We start from the raw sequence: 21882 nt of genomic DNA on the forward strand, positions 1-21882 counted from the left end.
CGGGCGCAGCTTCAACACAATACCACAGTTCATGATGAGTAGTGACTGGCGTATTGTGACGAGCCACTTGCTCGGCCACCATTGGCCACACGTTTTCAGTTGGTGAGAAATCTGGAGAATGTGCTCGCCAGGGCAGCAGTCGAATATTTTCTGTATCCCAAAAGGCCCGTACAGCATCTGCCACATGCGGTCGTGCATTATCCTGCTGAAATATAGGGTTTCGCAGGGATTGAATGAAGGTCGTAACTCATCTGAAATGTAACGTCCACTGTTCAAAGTGCCGTCAATGCGAACAAGAGGTGACCGAGACGTGTAACCGGTGGCACCCCATACCATCACGCCAGGTGATACGCCAGTATGGCGATGACGAAAACACGCTTCCAATGTGCGTTCACCGCGATGTAGCCAAACACGGATGGGACCATCATGATGCTGTAAACAGAACCTGGATTCATCCGAAAAAATGACGTTTTGCCATTCGTGCACCCATGTTCGTCGTTGAGTACACCATCGCAGGCGCTACTGTCTGTGATGCAGCGTCAAGGGTAACCGCAGCCATGGTCTCCGAGCTGATAGTCCATGCTGCTGCGAACGTCGTCGAACTGTTCGTGGAGATGGTTGTTGTCTTGCAAACGTCCCCATCTTTTGAATCAGGGATCGTGACTTGGCTGCACGATCTGTTACAGCCATGCGGATAAAATGCCTGTCATCTCGACTGCTAGTGATACGAGGCCGTTGGGATTCAGCACGGCGTTCCGTATTACCCTCCTGAACCCACCGATTCCATATTCTGCTAAAAGTCATTGGATCTCGACCAACGCGAGCAGAAATGTCGCGATACGATAAACCGCAAACGCGATAGGCTACAATCCGACCTTTACTAAAGTCGGAAACGTGATGGTACGCATTTCTCCTCCTTACACGAGGCATCACAACAACGTTTCACCAGGCAACGCCGGTCAACTGCTTTTTGTGTATGAGAAATCGGTTGGAAACGTTCCTCATATCAGCACGTTGTAGGTGTCGCCATTGGCGCCAACCTTGTGTGAATGCTCTGAAAAGATAATCATTTTCATATCACAGCATCTGCTTCCTGTCGGTTGAATTTCGCGTCTGTAGCACGTCATCTTCGTGGTGCAGCAATTTTAATGGCCAGTAGTGTATGTAAGTTGTCAGTAGCACGGTGTTCCCATTATTTTGTCCACGCCCTGTCTCCTAATATTCAGTACCCTCCTTCGTTAGATCTACCTTTAATATACGCCTTCCGAGCTCAGGGGCGAAATGGAGCGTGCGGCGCGGCGGCCAGATGAAGACACCGGGAGAGTTAGGTGGGGCGCGTAGGTGTCCGGACAAATTGGTTCGGGCGCAAACGAGGCTGTCGGGGAAGTCCGGCGGGCGAGGCGAGCCGAAGCGGAGCGACTGCCAATCGGGCGAGAGAGCGCGCTCGCTTGTCACGCAGGCACTGCGCGCCCGCGCCCGTAACAAGTATAAATAGACCTGTCCGCGGCGAAATCACAATTCAATTAGCGGCGCGGCTGAGTTGTGGTCGGGCCTCCCTAATGAAGTGCGCGCGCCAATTAGGGCTGGCCGGATCCGCTGCCCTCGCCTCGTGACGTATGCCGCGCGCCGCCGTAAATCCGATTTAAAACTCTGATATATCTATCGGCTGGTCCGCCACCAGCGCCCATCAATTCCGCAGCTGCGGAGTCACAATTACGCGAGAGAGATATTCGGCGCCCTCGCTAGCCTGAACAGAAATGAATAATGCCCAAAACTGCAGTTTGACCGCTGTGGAAACATACGGATCCACCACAACAGCCGGAGGCGCCAGGCTTAAATCATGTGGCGTGGAATGACAGATTCTAGTAGCAGTGTAGGATGAATTACTGCTGCATAAAGGCTATCATCGTTTACCATCAAAATCGAGTCTGATCTATAATTCTTCGAACTTTTCTACCCGAAATTTTGGGAGGGGGGGGGGGCGATGAAATAGCAGGGGGTGGTCGTCGTATTCTAGCGTGTATTGTAGCCAGTCCACATTTTTCTCCTGTATCTTTACAGTAAGCGACCAGACACGTAGCTCATTGTTTTAACACAATATGCACTGTTCTACGCCACGTACATATTCCGCAAGCCACGGTACTGTGCATGCTGGGGACTACATTACGCCTTTTCTGTCCTATTCCATTACCGAACCAAGAGAGGGGAACATGTCTGGGCCATACTTTCGTAGAAGAGTCAGCCAATATATCTTGCGGGAGGTCCACGAAGTTACAATTACAGACATTCCAGTTAACACGGAGGTATCAACAACTACTCTTCTCGCACACCATTCATTACTGGAACAGGAAATCAAGGAAATAACAGTGGTACACAAAGTACCCTCCGCCACATACTGTAAGGTGGCTTGTAGGGTATGTATATCCCTCCATAAGCATTCTCATATCTCTTATCTTATGCTCGATACTGGCAGCATATCGGAAGTATTCTTTGAATACATGTTCTCTACATTTACCTAACAAAATTTTCGCGAGAACTACGTCATCTTCCCAAGGATTCCCATTTACGCTTCTTTCCTATTACACTTTCGTAAGGGCTATGTCGACCTGTTATGATCCTGGTACCGCATTCTGAATTTGTTTTATTCATGTTGTCATTCCAATTTGGTAAGGATTCCAGACACTGGGAAAGTACTCTAGAACTAGTTGTACTAAGCAACATGTATGCCATTGCCCTTACAGATGCACTGCATTTTCCCAGAACTCATCCAACTTTACATTTCTTCTCGTTGCTAATTTGTCTCACTAGTAAATGTATGTCATTCATCCTCACTTTAAACTTGCCACATATGCCAATGACTTTAATAATAATAATAATAATAATAATTTACTTACATCACTACCTAGCACATTGCTTTAGCGCAACATAAAAAATAGCAGGTTAAAGAAATAGGGCACTTGAAAAGTATTCATTCGATAATTTCAGAAGCAAATGTATCATGTAATTAATTTAGGGACTATAATGGTAACACACTAAGAATTTTGATTATGTCGTAATTTGCACAATACAAGATCAAGGTATGCCCTCACCATTATCAGTATTTTATTAACCACTATGATTGTAATCTGCAGAGTATGGATATGTGAGTGTGTAAATGAAGGAAATGCTTTTTATTTTCTTTCAGTTATTTCCCTAATGTCTGGGAAGTCAGTATTTATATTTTTTGCAATGACATGTCTCTTTGCCCTCTCTGTTTTCCCTTACTTAATTTCCAAAGGGTTTGGCAGTTCTACCTGTGGACTCAAGAACCGTGTCGGAGTTGTTCTTGGCAGCAGGTACAATTACCCTGTGAATGTGTGCCTTTACCTGGCTCATAAGTTGTCTGCAGAAAGTCAGGCTCCCAACCTATCCAAGTGGACAACTCTGATGCAAGTAACTGTAAAGTACTATCGCATCTTGTAATTTCTAGTTTTTGTTAACACTTTACTGTCCAGAATTTGTCAATTTTGGAAATAAATCTATATAGAACAGAAATGCTTCTACTTGTTTTTCTGACCTCCCACCCCCTCCGCAAACACACACTCCTCTGGCTCTGTGCCTGGTGGTATTCATTATATAAAAAGAATATTCGTTAAAGCTTACAATAATTACATTCAACAGATTCTGTGCAATTTCGGTAGTGTCATGTCTCTTGGTTTACGTAAATACTTAATAGCTTCTGATTTCAGCAATTCTTCTTGAACTATGAAGTGGTTTTGCCTCTCAATATATTCAATGGTTAGTTTTATAATACTTCTTCCTAGCAAATTTATTTTGAATTTTGAAAGATGTTAACGTTCTATATGACAAGCTATTAGTAACTCTGCCACTCTAAATGATACATCTCTGGTATAATCAATTATTTCTTGAAATATAATTGGATAGATGAAAAATCTACTCACTAAGAGGCAGCAGGAGAAAACACATATAGAGGATATTAAAGTCCACAAGCTCCTTCTTCTGGCCAAAGGACTGAAGGGAAAGTAAGAGGGATGAAGCGAAAAGAGTGGCGAGGTTTAAGAAATGGGGAGAGTTATGGAGAAGTTGCCAAAAACCTCAGGTCGTCCTCATCCTGTCCTGTTACGTCTCCTTTGACCCAGAGTTCTGAACTTTTCCGTAACTCTCCCCATTTTCTATACCTTGCTAATCTTTTTCCTTCATTCCTCTTCCTTTACTGTTTACCTTTCTGCCACAAGAAGGGGTCACTGGTTCTAAAGATTGCACATTTCCGTAACCTTTATACATGTTTTCTACTACTGTCACTTGATGAATAGATTTTTTTTATCTACCTAGTTATACTTTATTTTCAAACAATGATTATTTTTATTCAGTTACTTCTCATGCTGTTCTGTGTAGTTGTTACCATAAGGTGATGTCTATAAAACTTGTGAACACAATTATCATTTCTCATATGATACAGTGGAAGAGAGAGTGACAGCATATTTTTTTCTAAGATGAACACAGAATATTAAGAGTAGCCAATTACTTATATCCTTGGTGACATGTACAGGCAGTGAGCCATGTTCTAAGGCATGCTTCTGTGCCCAATTTGTCATCTCCAATGCCAGGAGACATAATCAATGACTATAAAGAGGTAATTTGTTAATTTTCAAATGCAGACTTGTTTAGCATGCCAAGATTGCTGAACTGTTTACATGTAATCATGCAATGGTCGACTTGTGGCGTAATCCACCTGCTAACCTAAGATAGCGAAGTTGTAGCGTGCTCTGTGGAACATATTCAGCAGAAGTGTTGGTGTGTTTGCTTTATTTAACACTAAGGCCCTCAAGTTGTCTACCTTTACTCCTTATTTTCTATTTCAGTTCTTTTTGTAGTTTTTATTTTATTTCTATGGCCTCTCTGAACACGCTACCATAGTAATTACAAGGACCTTGATAGAACACTGGTGTTGGAGAATCGAATTCGGTGACTACTCCCTGGCCCCGGTGCATGATGTGTTATTGCCAATGATAACCACTGTTGTGTTCATTAGGCTGGATGTTGATGCTTTTTTTAGTATTTTCTTTACACATTCAGGTTCAAAGGTATTGTAAATCAATTACTTATAGTCTGACAATGCAACATAAACTGATGATGTATCATTTGAAGTACTGTGCACAGGAGTTAAAATTAATAGATCTGTCATTAGCAGACAAGACAAAATTTAAGAAGAGAGACACGGTAGGAAGTTCAGGGAAGGGAAGGGAAACATTCACAATGTAAGTCAAAATAAACTTTTATTACCTGTGATTAAGTCACATTATAGCGAAATGACTCATCACAATCCATGACAAGAAAAATAAATATTCTAGCTTTTGAATGTGCATTTAGAATCTTTCTTAAAATATTTGATAGGCAGTTAGTAGCACTAATAAAGGCAACACATTCTCTGTATCTTCTACTGTCTGTAAAATACATTTAAATCAAAGTACACAGAATATAATTGATCAGTGGATTCTGAGAGTACAAAAATGGACAAAAACGTGAAAATATAATGTGATGTACTGTCAACAAATGAAAATTAAGCTCAACTGAAATGACTGATACCATTTCTGAAGTCGAAATGCCTACAAATTTAATGAAGTGCTACAGTAGTGATCTTAAAACTAAATCAACATGAAAATGGCAGTTTTGGAGCTTGAGAAACATAAGATGGAATTTATCACTATCCTCAGCTTATGGCATGGATGACATCTAAAATTGTATATGGGCCCAATGATATTATTATTCTGGCTTCATATGAATCACCAGTTCAGAGCAGTGATGAATATAATGAATCACAACCTTCAATTTTGAAAACACTATGTTAACTTTTTAGCCAACCGATTGTAAGAGTGATGACAGTGAACTACATACAAAGAAACAGTTTCCAAGCCACAAATTAAATTATTTTACATCTCTCTGTTAAAATGAAATATTAAAGATAAAAAAATTCATTGCTATTCTATAAGAACTTTTAAATCAATTAAGTAACATTTTAGTCTGAAGAACTGTTGCTACTCCCTCAGAATAAAATGCTGCATGTGTGTGCACATTTTTTTTTCATGAAAAACTAAATACAAAATATTTGACTATATTTACGGAATGATCTAATTATTATAAAATGAAGTAAGGTTAAACACCACAGTAAATTGAAGTGTTGCTCTATGATTATAAACTCAGTTAAGTACAGTTACTATTATTACATAATCACTGTCCTCATTTTTCTCATTTGTCCATAAAAGTTAAATAGTAACTGAATCAAAACAATGTCCCTTATTGTGAGAAAATTAATGTAATGACAGAACAACATTACTAAATGCTGCCATGGCGCAAAGCTTTCCCACAATGATGTGAATGTTGTATAAACTGCTGGTCCCTGACAGAAAGCACATAAAGTTTGCATACAGTGGCAGTCTCTAATAGGCATAGAAAAATTAAAATATCTTATTGACAATATTCAAATGAAATTCCCACTGAAGTGCTAAATGAAAATACTGAATCTTCAAAAATTATATAATTTCTAGGTACAAAAGGAACTGATTTATTACTCTTAACACAGTACATTCAGGTAGAAATTTTCCATACAGATTGTTATAAGTATGCCAACTTTACAAAATGATAGGATGTAGAATATTGCTTTCATTGCTTTAGAAAACTTACTGTCAAGCTTACAGGGTATCTATTACAAAACACAATAGTACTTTAGCTTTTAAACATGAGGAAAGAGATGCTAGAATGAAGTCCCCTATAAATACAAGTAATTAGTACAAACAGAATGCATATCATTCCAAGGAAAACCTACAGTGCAGCTGAGACTGCAGAAGAAAAAATTCTATAACTGGTCAACCATTATGAGAATTCTGGTACTACTGCTTCCCACATAGACACAATGACAAAAATAAACAATTAAATGATTCTTCAAAACAAGGTCACATTTCCCACAATGGTTTGGGTACTATGTAAAGGAGTGATGACGGACACAGGCAATGCCAAAACACTTGGGTTGTAAGTCTGCTCTGTATAATGTGTGAAGGTGTTCTGACATTTGTTCTTGATAAACAGCATAGATAAACTGAAAAATATTTATAGTTATGAGGCTGACAGAACAAAGAAGGGCAAGGCAAACTGAAGTTCACATCAGGCAGGTGTGTCTCAGTGCAAAGGAGCAATATCTTCAATAAACAAATGTGCAAGTTACATTTCCCATCTTGCATACAGCCATAATAGTTATGAAATGACTCACATAACACATTTCCATTCTCTTCCTTGTTTAGGTTATGCCCAGGTGACCAAAAGGAAATGTCCGCCCCTCCCCTCCAAACTTCATGTGGACTGTAACTCATCAGTGAGAATATTTCCACATACAACTAACATAACAGTACCATGAAAGGTTGACCCATTTGAATATGTGCCATATACGAAATCCACAAACTGCAGCTGATTGAGGCGTATGACATGAGTGTAGACATGTTACTTGAGCAGTTGTGTAGTGTAGAAGACAGCATGTTGCGAGTTCATCAATTTTGAACAAGGGATGATAATCAATGCAAGATGTGTGGGTCGTATCACATCTAAGATTACACAAAAATCTGTGTTTTTGAGGTCCAAAATGTCTTCAATACTACGGAGACAACACACAAACCACTACACAGGACGAACACAAGTCACTGATGAACAGATATTATGCCACCACTGCAGAGCGACAGTGGGCAATCGACTGTCTGCTTTGTCAGATCATCATCGATTTGAACCCACATTTATCAGGAACTCATTTTTACCAGGGCTGTATGGAGATGAATGGACTGTGTGGGATCCGGCATTTAACAACCAACTCGTGTCCCAGATCCATCAAATGACTTCTGGTTAGTCAGTGTATTTTCTGCTAACTAAGCAATGAAAAGTTATTCTCAAGCAGACATCCATGTGGCTGAGGCTGAGGACTGGAGTTCCGTGTAAGAGAAAAGCGAAACAGTTCTGATACCAATCAAAATTTCAAGTTAGCCGAACTTAAGCAGCATATCTACTGTTAGTCTTCCAAATGTCAAAAAGGAAAATGGGAAGAAATGATACACTATGGGAACCGGCAGTACTACAGTACGTACAGAATTTTTCTCAACACTCAACCAAGGTGATAAAAAAAGGTTTGAAAAGCAGCAATATGGAATAATGTAATATGAAATGGGTCAACATCTACTAAATTAGAATTTTTCTCAACACTCAACCAAGGTGATAAAAAAAGGTTTGAAAAGCAGCAATATGGAATAATGTAATATGAAATGGGTCAACATCTACTAAATTATCAGTTCTCATGGCGAGCTCCACATAAGTTCCTGTTTCTTCTTTTTTTGTTTCGTTGTACTGTTCAGATGATAACAAGATAATTTATTATTATTGTGTCTATACATGTATTGTTTTATTCTAAATTAGATGGATCTTTAACTTTGAACTGATTTATTGGTCTGTACCAGCTTTCTACTTCCAATGTGACAGAACACAGTGATATTCATTATGTATCTCATGGAATGCCTACGAATTCAGTTTACACAAACTGCAATTAAACAAACAAAATGCCATAATAACCACAATAAAAAGTATGCATTTAAAAAAATTTAAACTCTTGAAAGTTGCTCATAGATAAATAAAATCTGAATGAACCAACCCACCCACATCCCTCGAATACTGGGAACTTATGATGACATGCAGTGTAGAGTGGAGGATACTGCTGATGTACAGTGAATGTGTTGAAGTACAGTCTGTCGACGAAACCAGTCTTGCGAACTGACAGTGCCTTGCACGCACGTGACACGTCAGGCGCCAGCGCCCAACGTGATGCATAAGCAACAGGCGTAAAAACGCGTGTACTGTAACCCGTCGTCTCTGCCATTTCACTAATTGGCCGCTTGACTGTCATAAAAACGTCTACCTTCGTTCGAGAAGAAAAATTTTCGGTAAAATATAAATTTAGGAGCAACATGAATCAGAATTCAACATCTTATTGACGATTTTAATGCCTCTGGCAAAGAGTTGCAAAAATCTCGTATTGTAATAAATACGTAACGAGTTCGGTTGAGATCTGCTAAATGAATGAGAATTGATTCGTGATAAAACAAGAGAAAACTACCTCTTCGACCAAGGTTTCGATTTCCTCGTTGAATCTTCGTTTTCAACCCAAAAAATTGCAACACACGTTCTACGTTTATAACTGTCGGAATTTTTAGTGTCCTTATACAAATGGGCGATGTTAAAGGAAGACTTCAGATATACTTAGGGAAAGTGGAGACTTGCACTGGAACATAGTTATACTGGGTACAATATCATGAGACTGTGACTTCATGGACTGTGTTCCAACCGAACGATGGGAAAATGCTTTGTATGTAGTGGAGATACGGAATTTTAATTATTTGCTAAAGGAAAAATTTTTGGGTACTGGAACCTTGTACAGGACCGTTGTAAAATTAGTGACATTTCTTCTGTTCTTTTAAAAATAACTTTCTATACACCGCGACAGGTTGTTAACGGATTGTAGGACAAAAGGAATGCAACCCGTACGTAAGTGAGCCTGTTTGCTTTCAAGTAGAGTGCAGAGACGTGTCGAGTGAGCGCGGACTGTAGTCAACCGGATGTACTCCTGGGGAGAGACAGCTTACTCCTTCTTGGCGCGCTGTTTGCCAGAAGAGCGCTGCTCCTTGGCGGAGCCCTTCTTGCCCTTCGCCGGCGAGGATTTCGGGGATTTCCTGTTGTAATAGATCAGCTGTCCGAAGATCATGGCGTTGACGCTGAAGGCGCTCATGTAGGTCACCACCAGGATGATGTCGCCAGTCTCCTGGATGGAGGTGAAGATGCGCGCCAGTGAGCCGAAGAACAGCATGCAGCCGGTGGCGAATGACAGTTGGCCCGTGCCGCCGTTGCGGTAGTTCGCTATCACTTGCAGCATCTGCAAGCAAAGAGGGAATAAAATAAATACGGGCGTCTTTTCTCTTTCTCTTCCTCTATCTCTGACACACACACACACACACACACACACACACACACACACACACACACACACACAGACCATAACCACTACTCACCGCGACACTGAATGCCGCGTGGTGACGATGCGCCAAACTGACGAGTTAAGGGAAGGGTACAGAGTGTTCGCAAATTTCCGTTACAAACTTCTAGGACGTAGAGGGAAGTGGGAACATAATATTCTGAATAGGAATTCATGTCCGGAAACGTACAGTTTCCGTTCTACGACAGTTTCAAAAAATGGTTCAAATGGCTCTGAGCACTATGGGACTTAACTGCAGAGGTCATCAGTCCCCTAGAGCTTAGAACTACTTAAACCTAACCAACCTAAGGACATCACACACATCCATGCCCGAGGCAGGATTCGAACCTGCGACCGTAGCGCGACAGTTTGAGTTCCGATATTTAACTCATCCACTTATTCTCGAGGAATTGAATTATGCGTGACACAGTACAATTATTAGGAAAAAATTCGAAAGGAAACACATTTGTTTGTATTAATTCTTAAACATTACGTGCTTACATTATTCCAAAACAAAAAGAACCCAGCATACTGTATGTACAGAACATAATATTTAAGTGTTAATACAAATAAATGATCTAAACATAATGAAACATCCATTTATGTTTCGTTATGTTTCTTTTCGATTTGTTACCTAGTAATTGTACTGTGTCACACCCCAGTTCAATTCCTCAAGCAGAAGTGGCCGAGTTGAACATCTGAACGGAATCCGTCGTAGAACGGAAACGGTACTTCCCGAACGTGGGTTCCTATTGACAATATTATATACTCACTCTGGTCTACAAGTCCTAGAAGTTTGTAACGGGAATTTCCGAACACACTGTATAAACGGAACAGAGAGGAAGGAGAAACATTCGAGTGATAATACCGGCCGCAAATTAGGTAATCCACTGCCACAAACGTCTTTAACAAAGGCCAGTTTGTTACGAACCGGCGCCTGGGAACAAACATCTGGGAAACTGTGAAGCTAGTCGGCTTTTCGAGAGTACGAGTAGGTGAAAATATGTTGGACGTCCAATCCTCGATACAGAACGAGGAGATCGGATGTTTGCCCGCACAGTAAAGCAGGACAGGCAGAGATCTGTGACAGATCTGGCGACGTAGTTCAGTGCTGTTGCAGGCTGAAGTCATTCGGAGTACAATGTTGAATATAGAGCTCCTTAGCAGATGAACCCTGCAGTTTCCCTGTTGACCCAGCGACTCGCCCAAATACGATAAAAGACGGCCCGATATCAAGAAGACTGGACCGTAGATCAATAGAAATGTTTCACCTGGTAGGAAGAATAACGTTTCTTGTTACAGGCCATCACGCTGACGAACGACTACTCGAAACATGTGCTGCGTCAAGGGCGCAGGCCGTTGAGTGCTTTATTATGCTCTGAGCGACATTCACTTTGTCTTCGATGGGGCCTGTGACAATATTCGAAGGCACCAAGACAACTGCGGACCACGCGAATATTACTGCGGCGCACCTGCATTTTTCCATGCCCCGAGGGCGATGGTATCTTCCAGCACCATAACTGTCCGTGTGAGAAGGCCATAAGTATTCTGAAGTGGTTTCAGAAGCATGATAGTGAGCTCACAAAGATGTGAGTTCACAGATCGTCTGATACGAAACATCCGGAACGCTTTTGGGTGCCCGCTCCACGTTCATAATCACCGGTTAATAATTTATGGGAACTGTGTCACTCGTGCGTAGACATCTGGTGCGACAGAACTCCGGTAATTTTCTAAGGACTTGTGAAGTCCATGTCACGTACAGTCGTCGCTATTTGCGTTAGAAAGGTCGAACAACGCCTTATTAAGCGATTGGCCGTACACTTTGGGTCTTCATCAATGTATATATAAAAGCCCTCCTTTACTCACTGCGTTCCGTTGGTGGCGGTGGTGGTGGTGGTGGGGAGGGGGGGGGGGGGGGGGAGAGAAGCTATTCTAGCAACAAAACTGATCCAGAAACAAAATTTTATATTCATCTTAGTAAGATTTTAAGATTCATAATAGGGCTGAGTCAAGAACATTGACGTTAATGCTACTACTTCGTTGTCCGGAAAGGCTCAGAGTTCGTCGTTCTTATACAGGGGGTATCGGGTGATCAAAAAGTCAGTATAAATTTGAAAACTTACTAAACCACGGAATAATGTACATAGAGAGGTAAAAATTGACTCACATGCTTGGAATGACAAGGGGTTTTATTAGAACTAAAAAAAAACACCCCATATCGCTAGACGCGTGAAAGATCTCTTGCGCGCGTCGTTTGGTGATGATCGTGCGCTCAGCCGCCACTTTCGTCATGCTTCGGCTTCCAGGTCCCCAGACCTCAGTCCGTACGATTTTTGGCTTTGAGTTTACCTTAAGTCGCAAGTGTATCGTGATCGACCGACATCTCTAGGGATGCTGAAAGACAACATCCGACGCCAATGGCTCACCATAACTCCGGACATGCTTTACAGTGCTGTACACAACATTATTCCTCGACTACAGCTATTGTTGAGGAATGATGGTGGACATATTGAGCATTTCCTGTAAAGAACAACATCTTTGCTTTGTCTTACTTTGTTATGCTAATTATTGCTATTCTGATCAGATGAAGCGCCATCTGTCGGACATTTTTTGAACGTTTGTATTTTTTTTTTTTTTTGTTCTAATAAAACCTCATGTCATCCCAAGCATGTGTCTCAATTTGTACCTCTCTAGCTACATTATTCCGTGATTTATTCAGTTTTCAAATTTTTACTGACTTTTTGATCACCCAGTACATAACGTCCGGGAACATTTTCAATTATTTATTGCACAAAAACCAAACATTGTACAGATATCATGTATATGTCATTTTGAAGAGACAACCTGAAACGTTTTTTTTTTATGTATACCACCACAGCGTAGTTCGGTAATTTGCCGATAGTCAGCGCTAGTCGCAAACATGGCCGAGTTCAGTTGTGGAGCGAGCTGTTTCATGAAATGGCCTCCCCGATCACCAGATCTCACTCCGTGTGATATTTTTCTGTGGGTCACATTAAAGATCTGGTGTGTGTACCGCTTCTATCACGTGATGTAGCAGAGCTCCGGGAGAGAATAAGGGAACAACTGCCACAGTCGACAATGCCATGCTGGGACGGGTATGGCAAGAATTCGATTACCGTATTGACTTCTGCTGGGTCGCTCATGGTTCACACATCGAATGCTTGTATATATATTAAAAAAAAGAAAAAAAAACTTTCAGAGTTTCTCTTCAGAATGCAATATGTATGACATCTGTACAATGTTTAGTTCTAGTGCAATAAATAATTGAAAGTGTTCCCGGACTTTATGTACATCCTGTATTATGCAGGAATCACAATGACAGATGATTTGAATCTCCATTTTCATTTTCAAGTTAAAAAAAAATCATCCTGATGACTGAACAAAAATTAAGACAGTTTTCTTTGTTTAATAGCTTTCTGAACCAGCCTCTTGTCCTTGTTTCCTTTATATCACGTAATGCAATTCATTTTGCTCTCTGTTTCTAATGACAATTAGTGCTCTATCTTTTAATGAAGTCGGTGTCGACGGGGCTTTCCTTCCAAGGAATAAAACAGGAAATATTTTTCCACTATTCTCGAAAAAATCATTTTCCTCCGATGCGTCAATAATGCGCCACAACTCAGTTGCGTAACATATATGCTAAAAACATGTGTCCAAAATGACAACGTAGTTGCCGGCCGAAGTGGCCGTGCGGTTAAAGGCGCTGCAGTCTGGAACCGCAAGACCGCTACGGTCGCAGGTTCGAATCCTGCCTCGGGCATGGATGTTTGTGATGTCTTTGGGTTAGTTAGGTTTAACTAGTTCTAAGTTCTAGGGGACTAATGACCTCAGCAGTTGAGTCCCATAGTGCTCAGAGCCATTTGGACCGTTTGACAACGTAGTTGACATATTGCTGAAAACCATGGACCGTTATGCTTACTGAAACCGTCACATAAGGTTGTCCTAGTCATAGCACGCTGTGTCAGAAATTGTGAACCGGAAATCTCTTACTAAATAGACTAGCCACGCTAAGAATTTCTCGCACGTTTTGAAGAACAAGGAGGGGATTTTTAATGGACTGAATTGTGATGTGTAGCGAAATTTCGGTAGCTTACCACGCACTGAAAATTAGCGACAACGTAGAACCACTGGCAAAGTGATAGAGTAGGCGTAGCACTTCTACAAAAAAAAAATGGTTCAAATGGCTCTGAGCACTATGGGACTTAACATCTGTGGTCATCAGTCCCCTAGAACTTAGTACTACTTAAACCTAACTAACCTAAGGACGTCACACACATCCATGCCCGAGGCAGGATTCGAACCTGCGACCGTAGCAGTCACGCGGTTCCAGACTGAAGCGCCTAGAACCGCACGGCCACAACGGGCGGCGCACTTCTACAACGCTGCATTAAAATGGCTCGTATGAAGGCTCACAAAATGTTTGGGCATGCTGGTAAACGCTCAGAATATGTGTGTAGTTCACTCATCCACCAAGGACGTAACTCACAAAAACATCGTCAGACCGATAATTGATATTTCTTCTCAGTCTGAGAACGATACCATGCAGGATTGAGTAAAATAAATAGAGAAGATGCAAAGACACAGATTCATTTAGTAAGGGAAAAAGCGTGACCGAAATGCTCAGCCAAGACCATGGCAAACATTCCAATAAGACAGTGTGGATTAAAGTGTGGTTCACTGGGAACGTGAGTTCGAAGAAGAGTTGGGAAATATTACTTCCTGTCCCATACGTCTAGGGAAACGACCACGACAAGAAATTAGAGCTTATATGGAGGTTTAGAGATAGTAGTTCTTCTCACGCAGCATTGACGAATGGAACAGGGAAGGAGGAAAATATAATGCTAACAGAAGTACTCTCCGCCATATACCGTATAAGGTGACTTATGGTCACACTGAAGTGAAGTTTAATTCGTATGATCTATGGAGCCATTTCAGCTGACGATATATTGACGTTGGTATCATTCCTAGTCTAGGACTGCACCTTGTAAGATGATGCAGTACCTAATCAGGCGGCTACAGAATTAAAGAATGATTAAGCTCTCATCATTTCACTTTACCATACCTCAAGGGAAAAAAAAGAGCTTCTGTTCCAGTAAGGGTTCGAAAGATACTAATCATTATTAAACATTTATATGCTGGCTTCAGCAGGTCTGGACACCAAATGTGACCTTACCCCGTATTATGTAGGTGTTTATACTTTATTTAGCACCTGTAATAATCACCTCAACGCACAAGCAGACAATGACACTGCCATGCGCATATTTCGACCACTGTGCCCATGGGTAGGCCTTAATTTTTTTTTACCTATTTTTTGGGCACCACGATACCCTCTCCTGTTCCCAATTTTCATCTCAGAGTAGGATTCGCATCCAACATCAGTCATTTGCTGGATATATTCCAACCCCTGCCATCCTCTACAATTTTCACCCTCAACTACCTTGGAAGCTTTCCCTTATGTCTTAACACATGTCCTAACAGTTTGTCCTTTTTTCTTGTCAGTGTTTTCATCTGTTCCCCCCATAGCCGATTCTGCAGAGAAACTTTCTCATTTCTTTTCAGTATCCTCCGGTAGCACCATCCCTCAAACGCTTCGATTCTCTTCTTTTCCGGTTTTTTTCACAGACCACGATTCACTTCCATACAACGATAGGCTCCAAACGTGCAATCTCAGATATTTATTCCTCAAATTAAGTCTGATACCATTGGTACCTTCCTTAGTCCAGGAATGTCTTCTTCACGTGTGACAGTCTGCTTTTTATGTCGTCTCCTTACTTTACCCATCATGTACTAGCTTGCTTCCAAGATAGCAAAGTTATTTCGCTTCGTCTACTTCGTGATTCCCAATTTTGGTTACTCCTTATTACTCTCACCTTTCTTCAGTTTACCCTCAATCCATTTTCAGTACTCAATTATTCAAGTATTCATTCGATCAACAGGTTCTGCAATTCTTCCTCAGTGAAACTTAGGAAAGCAACGTCATCAGCGAACCTTATCACTGATATCATTTCACCTTGAAGTTCAATCCCATTATTGAGACTTCTTTCCATTTTTGTTTAGCTTCTTCGATATATGGACTGACCAGCAGGGGCGAAAGACTACGTCCTTGTCTTATATCCTTTCTAATCCCAGCACTTCGTTCTGGTCTTCCATTCTTATTGTTCTCTCTTACTTCTTGTACATATTGTGTATTACCCATCTTTCCTTGTAGCTTGAACATATTCTTCTCAGAATTTCGCACGTCTTTCACCATTTTACACTGTCGGACGCTTTTAAAGGTCGCCAATCCCTGAAAGTGTCTTGAGTTTCCTTAAGCCTTGCCTCCGTTACCAAGCGCGGACTCAGGATTGCCTCTCCGGTACCTTTACCTTTCCTAAAGTCAAACTGACAGTTATCTAACATATCCTGGGTCTTCTTTTAGATTTTTCTGCGTGTTACATTCATCAGCAACATGAGATGGGAGGCTAACTTAGAGACAGTTCTGACATTTGTCTCCCTTGCCTAAGTTGGGAGCATCTGCATCTTTTTCCCATATTATCCCCGAAGTCTGATGGTATGTTTCCGAGATTAAAGGTTCAACAAACCAGGTAATCGATTAGCTGTCACTTCCCCCAACGATTTCAGAAATTCCGAAAGAATGTTAGCTACCTCACCCGCCTTATTTGACCGCAAGTCTTCCAAATCTCCCTGAAAATCTACTCTGATCCTGCATCACCTTTGACTTCCATATCGGTACCAATTTCTTCTTCTATCACTTCATCAGACAAATTCTCCCCTTGGTACAGGCCTTCAATGTACTCTTTCGAGGTATCCGCTCTTTCCTCTGCGTGTTGCAGTTGAATTCTTCGTGCACTCTTAAACCCTCACAGTACCAGGGAGGGGTACTTCTTTGTGCCCACGTTTTGAAGATATTGTAAAATCGTCAGTTTCTTTTAAATTTAAAAAAAATTGTAAATCAATTCTTCTACCAGATTTCATAAATGTTTTAAATTTTTCAGTTAAATTTAACCAAAAAATATAAGACTTAGAAGTAGATGTCACTTTCCCCAGTGAATGTCATAGTCAATACTTTCAGAATGTTGCGTGTATAAATCAAGGATTTTTTAAAAATATTTTAGGGTGGGCATAAGATACGCCCTCCTTCCCTTAATGTGCGTTATGGGGAATTTGTTGGTATTGCTAGGGTTAACGTCGCTGCCCCTGTTCTTAATTTCACCGGAGGCTGTTTTGACTTCCCTGTATTCTGAATCAGTCCTTGCGACGATCGTGATGACTGGGTGTTGTGAGACGTCCTTAGGTTAGTTAGGTTTAAGTAGTTCTATGTTCTAGGGGACTGATGACCATAGATGTTAAGTCCCATAGTGCTCAGAGCCATGTGAACCATTTTTGAACCTTGCGACGACTAATTCTTTTTCCATTACTTCGCATTTTTCCTGCAGCCATTTCGCGTTAGCTTCCTTCCACTTACTGTTTATTTCATCCCTTACATTGCTACATTCCTGTCAGTCCCAGAACATTTTTTATCTTTCTAGAATGAAATTTTTACTCTACAGCGGAGTGTGCGCTGATATGAAACTTCCTGGCAGATTAAAAGTATGTGCCGGACCGAGACTCGAACTCGGGACCTTTGCCTTTCGCGGGCAAGTGCTCTATCAACTGAGCTACCCAAGCACAACTCACGCCCCGTCCTCACAGCTTTACTTCTGCCAGTATATCGTCTCCTACCTTCTAATCTTTACAGAAGCTCTCCAGTGGCTAAGCCATGTTTCCACAATATCCTTTCTTTCAGTAGTGCTAGTTCTGCAAGGTTCGCAGAAGAGCTTCTGTAAAGTTTGGAAGGTAGGAGACGAGGTACTGGCAGAAGTGAAGCTGTGAGGACGGGGCGTGAGTTGTGCTTGGGTATCTCGGTTGGTAGAGCACTTGCCCGCAAAAGGCAAAGGTCCCGAGATCGAGTCTCGGTCCGGCACACAGTTTTAATCTGCCAGGAAGTTTCATTTTTTTTATCTTCTTCTTAGTTTAATCAACTAAAGTATTTAATGTATTACACAAGATTCTTCGCAGGTACCTTACGTGAAATTGTATCTGTCCGTTTAAGAGAGGTCCCTGACTTACAAGCCAATAAAAATTGTTTCTTAGTCAATACCAGAAGACTTCGGCCACCATACTGTGCCAAGACCCGGGTTCCACGACGCCTGCGTCGCCCCCTGGCGCTTTCCGGCGGAGCACCTGCCTCCGCTCGGGCCAACACGCTGCGCCCAGCTGCCGCACGTGCCGCAATGGCCGGCGCTCCATTACGCAGCGGAAAAATGCGTACACAATGCCGCGTTCCTTAAGGTATTTTCCCGTATGCGGACTATACTTCCTTTTTTTCGACGCCCGTTTCTTTTGAACGTATGAAAAGGCCGAATTGTTCCGCTCAATTCGTTCTCTTTCATGCATTATGCATAATAATGTTACATTTTTACAGAGCTTTTCTGAAACACATGTCACAACGATATCCGGAGTACTAGAGGAAGAAATCATTTGCAGAACTGCTCCCTATTAACTAATTTGTAAAGTAATATGGCCAAGTTCAATACCCTAACCTTCAGCAAGCTTCCGCCCATCAAGGCAAACACTTCCATAGGAGCACTGACCTTCCGCTGACGAAGCAAAATAAGCAGGTGGTTCACGGTAAAGGGACTGTCATTAACTTTTTACAATATTTGGTTTAGAGCATTCTATGCATTTAACAAAAACCCCAGTATCTGTAACTATAAACTAATCAGTCAATAAAATCCATTAAGTGGATGCATTCACGTTTGGTACTTCAAATATATTACAATTCGACTTCGAAAATACTCACCCTTGGAACGTATAAACTTTCCTTACACCTATATAGATTTTTTAAATGAGAAAATAAGTTTTCAGACACATTTTCAGTCATTAATGAGATACAAAACCATATCTGTGAGAAGTCTACTTACAGAGATAATATTTTCAAAAAATAAATAAAACGGTCACAAAAAGTATATTCCTGCTGACTTTAGATGCACATGCATTAGGTCGAGATCTAAGGAATGTTTCTGCGCCTAGCGTTTCGCCTCTCAATGCTGAAGGCAGCATCGGTGGCAACAAAGACTCAGATTGTAGTTTCAAAACCTAAGAACCTCAGCAAGGCGAATATTTTGTATGACCCGGCTTGCTGAGTTGGGAACTATTATCTGAGTCTTTATAGCATTTGCTGACGAGTACAGGTTATGAAACGAACTTATAGGCACAATATGTCACAGACCGCGGTTTCACTGCCATATAATAAAAATATCTTTGCTTCAAATACTGGCCATAAAAGCCTCCGCTGTCAAATTACAGACTGTAGGTATCTTAGAAAGTTCCGTAGAGACGTGGTCAAACAGTTTGGGATTTCTACAACTGATTCGAAATACACTACTGGCCTTTAAAATTGCTACACCACGAAGATGACGTGCTACAGACGCGAAATTTAACCAACAAGAAGATGATGCTGTGATATGCAAACGATTAGCTTTTCAGAGCATTCACACAAGGTTGGCGCCGGTGGCGACACCTACAACGTGCTGACTTGAGGAAAGTTTCCAACCGAGTTCTCATAAACAAACAACAGTTGACCGACGTTGCCCGGTGAAACGTTGTGATGCCTCGTGTAAGGAGGAGAAATGCGTACCATCACGTTTCCGGATTCTAGCCTATCGCGATTCGGTTTATCTTATCGCGACATTGCTGCTCCCGTCGGTCGAGATCCAATGACTGTTAGCAGAATATGGAATCGGTGGGTTCAGGAGGGTAATATGGAACGCCGTGCTGGATCCCAACGGCCTCGTATCACTAGCAGTCGAGATGACAGGCATCTCATCCGCCTGGCTGTAACGGATCGTGCAGATGGGGACATTTGCAAGACAACAACCATCTGCACGAACAGTTCGACGACGTTTGCAGCAGCATGGATTATCAGCTCGGAGACCATGGCTGCGGTTACCCTTGACGCTGTATCACAGACAGGAGCGCCTGCGGTGGTGTACTCAACGACGAACCTGGTTGCACGAATGGCAAAACGTCATTTTTTCGGATGAATCGAGGTTCAGTTTACAGCATCATGATGGTCGCATCCGTGTTTGGCGACATCGCGGTGGACGCACATTGCAAGCGTGTATTCGTCATCGCGATACTGGCGTGATGGTATGGGGTGCCATTGGTTACACGTCTCGGTCACCTCTTGTTCGCACTGACGGCACTTTGAACAGTGGACGTTACATTTCAGATGTGTTACGACCCGTGGCTCTACCCTTCATTCGATTCCTGCGAAACCCTGCATTTCAGCAGGATAATGCACGACCGCATGTTGCAGGTCCTGTAGGAGCCTTTCTGGATACAGAAAATGTTCGACTGCTGCCCTGGCCAGCACATTCTCCAGATCTCTCACCAATTGAAAGCGTCTGGTCAATGGTGGCCGAGCAACTGGCTCGTCACAAAACGCCAGTCACTACTCTTGATGAACTGTGGTATCGTGTTGACGCTGCATGGGCAGCTGTACCTGTACACGCCATCCAAGCTCTGTTTGACTCATTGCCCAGGCGAATCAAGGCCGTTATTACGGCTAGAGGTGGTTGTTCTGGGTACTGATTTCTCAGGATCTATGCATCCAAATTGCGTGCAAATGTCATCACATGTCAGTTCTAGTATAATATATTTGTCCAATGAATATCCGTTTATCATCTGCATTTCTTCTTGGTGTACCTACTTTAATGGCCAGTAGTGTATAATGTACATGCTTATTACAGTTCTTATTCGTTATCAATATCCCTCCGTCCACAAAAAATATTTTTCCAAAATAATGTGAAATGGTCTAATTTTTGCTACATTTTGGTAATAAACAACTCGTATTACCGCTTTTATACCGTACGCACATTTTAAGACAAATAAAAAAACTACGAACCGCGAGAAATTATCCGAATGGGACACAAATCGGTAGATGTTATGTACATGTACGGATAAACAAATGATTAGATACTCAGAAAAACTGGGTGATAAGTTCAAGAAAAGGGCTTCACAAACTCAGTAAGTCAATAACGTCTTATTTAAGCAGTTTTGCGGCTCGGTATTGACTCACTGAGTTGCTGGATGTCCACCTGAGGGATATCGTGGCAAATTCTGTCCAGTTGGCGAGTTAGATCGTTTGAAGTCCCGAGCTGGTTGCAGGCCCCGCCCATAGTGCTCCAAACTTTCTCAATTGGGGTGAGATCCTGCGGCCTTGCTCGCCTTGGATAGCACCAAGATAAGCAGTAGAAACGCACGCCGTGAGTGAGCGGGCATTACCTTGCTGAAATTGAAGCCCAAATTGGCTTGTCACGAAGGGCAAAAAGAACGGCACGTAGAATTTCGTTGGCGTGACGCAGAGCTATAAGGGTCCCGCGGATGACAACCGAAGGGATCCTGCTGTCGAGAGGCATGACACCCCAGCCATCACTCATGGTTTTCGGGCCATATGGCGGGCGACAGTCAAGTCGGTATCCCACCACTGTCCGAGGCGTCTGCAGACACTTCTTCGGAGCAGGACTCATCACTGAAGACAATCCTACTCCTGTCAGTGAGGTTGCAGACCGAAGACGTGTCTGCAGACGCCTCGGACAGTGGTGGGATACGAACATGGCTGTCGCCCGCCATAAGACCGACAACAAGGAGGGGTGGTTTGAAGTTTTATTTCCTTTCATAGTAGGACCCCTCTGGTTGTGTGCCGCGGCACCCTCAGAACACAGCGGTACGTCGACGACACTCTACGCCCCGTTCTGTTCCCT

General features: G+C 42.1%; 1 protein-coding gene across 1 annotated transcript in view; it reads right to left on the reverse strand.

The window, feature by feature from the left end:
• Nucleotides 1-5259: 5259 nt before the first annotated feature.
• The window catches only part of LOC126458457 (mannose-P-dolichol utilization defect 1 protein homolog), a 399899-nt gene continuing 383276 nt past the window's right edge, over nucleotides 5260-21882 (reverse strand). The window contains exon 5 of the mRNA XM_050095527.1: nucleotides 5260-9955. Coding sequence (XP_049951484.1) covers nucleotides 9665-9955 — 291 coding nt within the window. The 3' untranslated portion in view covers nucleotides 5260-9664. The remainder of the gene's footprint in view (nucleotides 9956-21882) is intronic.

The sequence above is a fragment of the Schistocerca serialis genome, chromosome 2 (genome assembly GCF_023864345.2).
Source record: "Schistocerca serialis cubense isolate TAMUIC-IGC-003099 chromosome 2, iqSchSeri2.2, whole genome shotgun sequence".
Lineage (NCBI taxonomy): Eukaryota > Metazoa > Arthropoda > Insecta > Orthoptera > Acrididae > Schistocerca > Schistocerca serialis.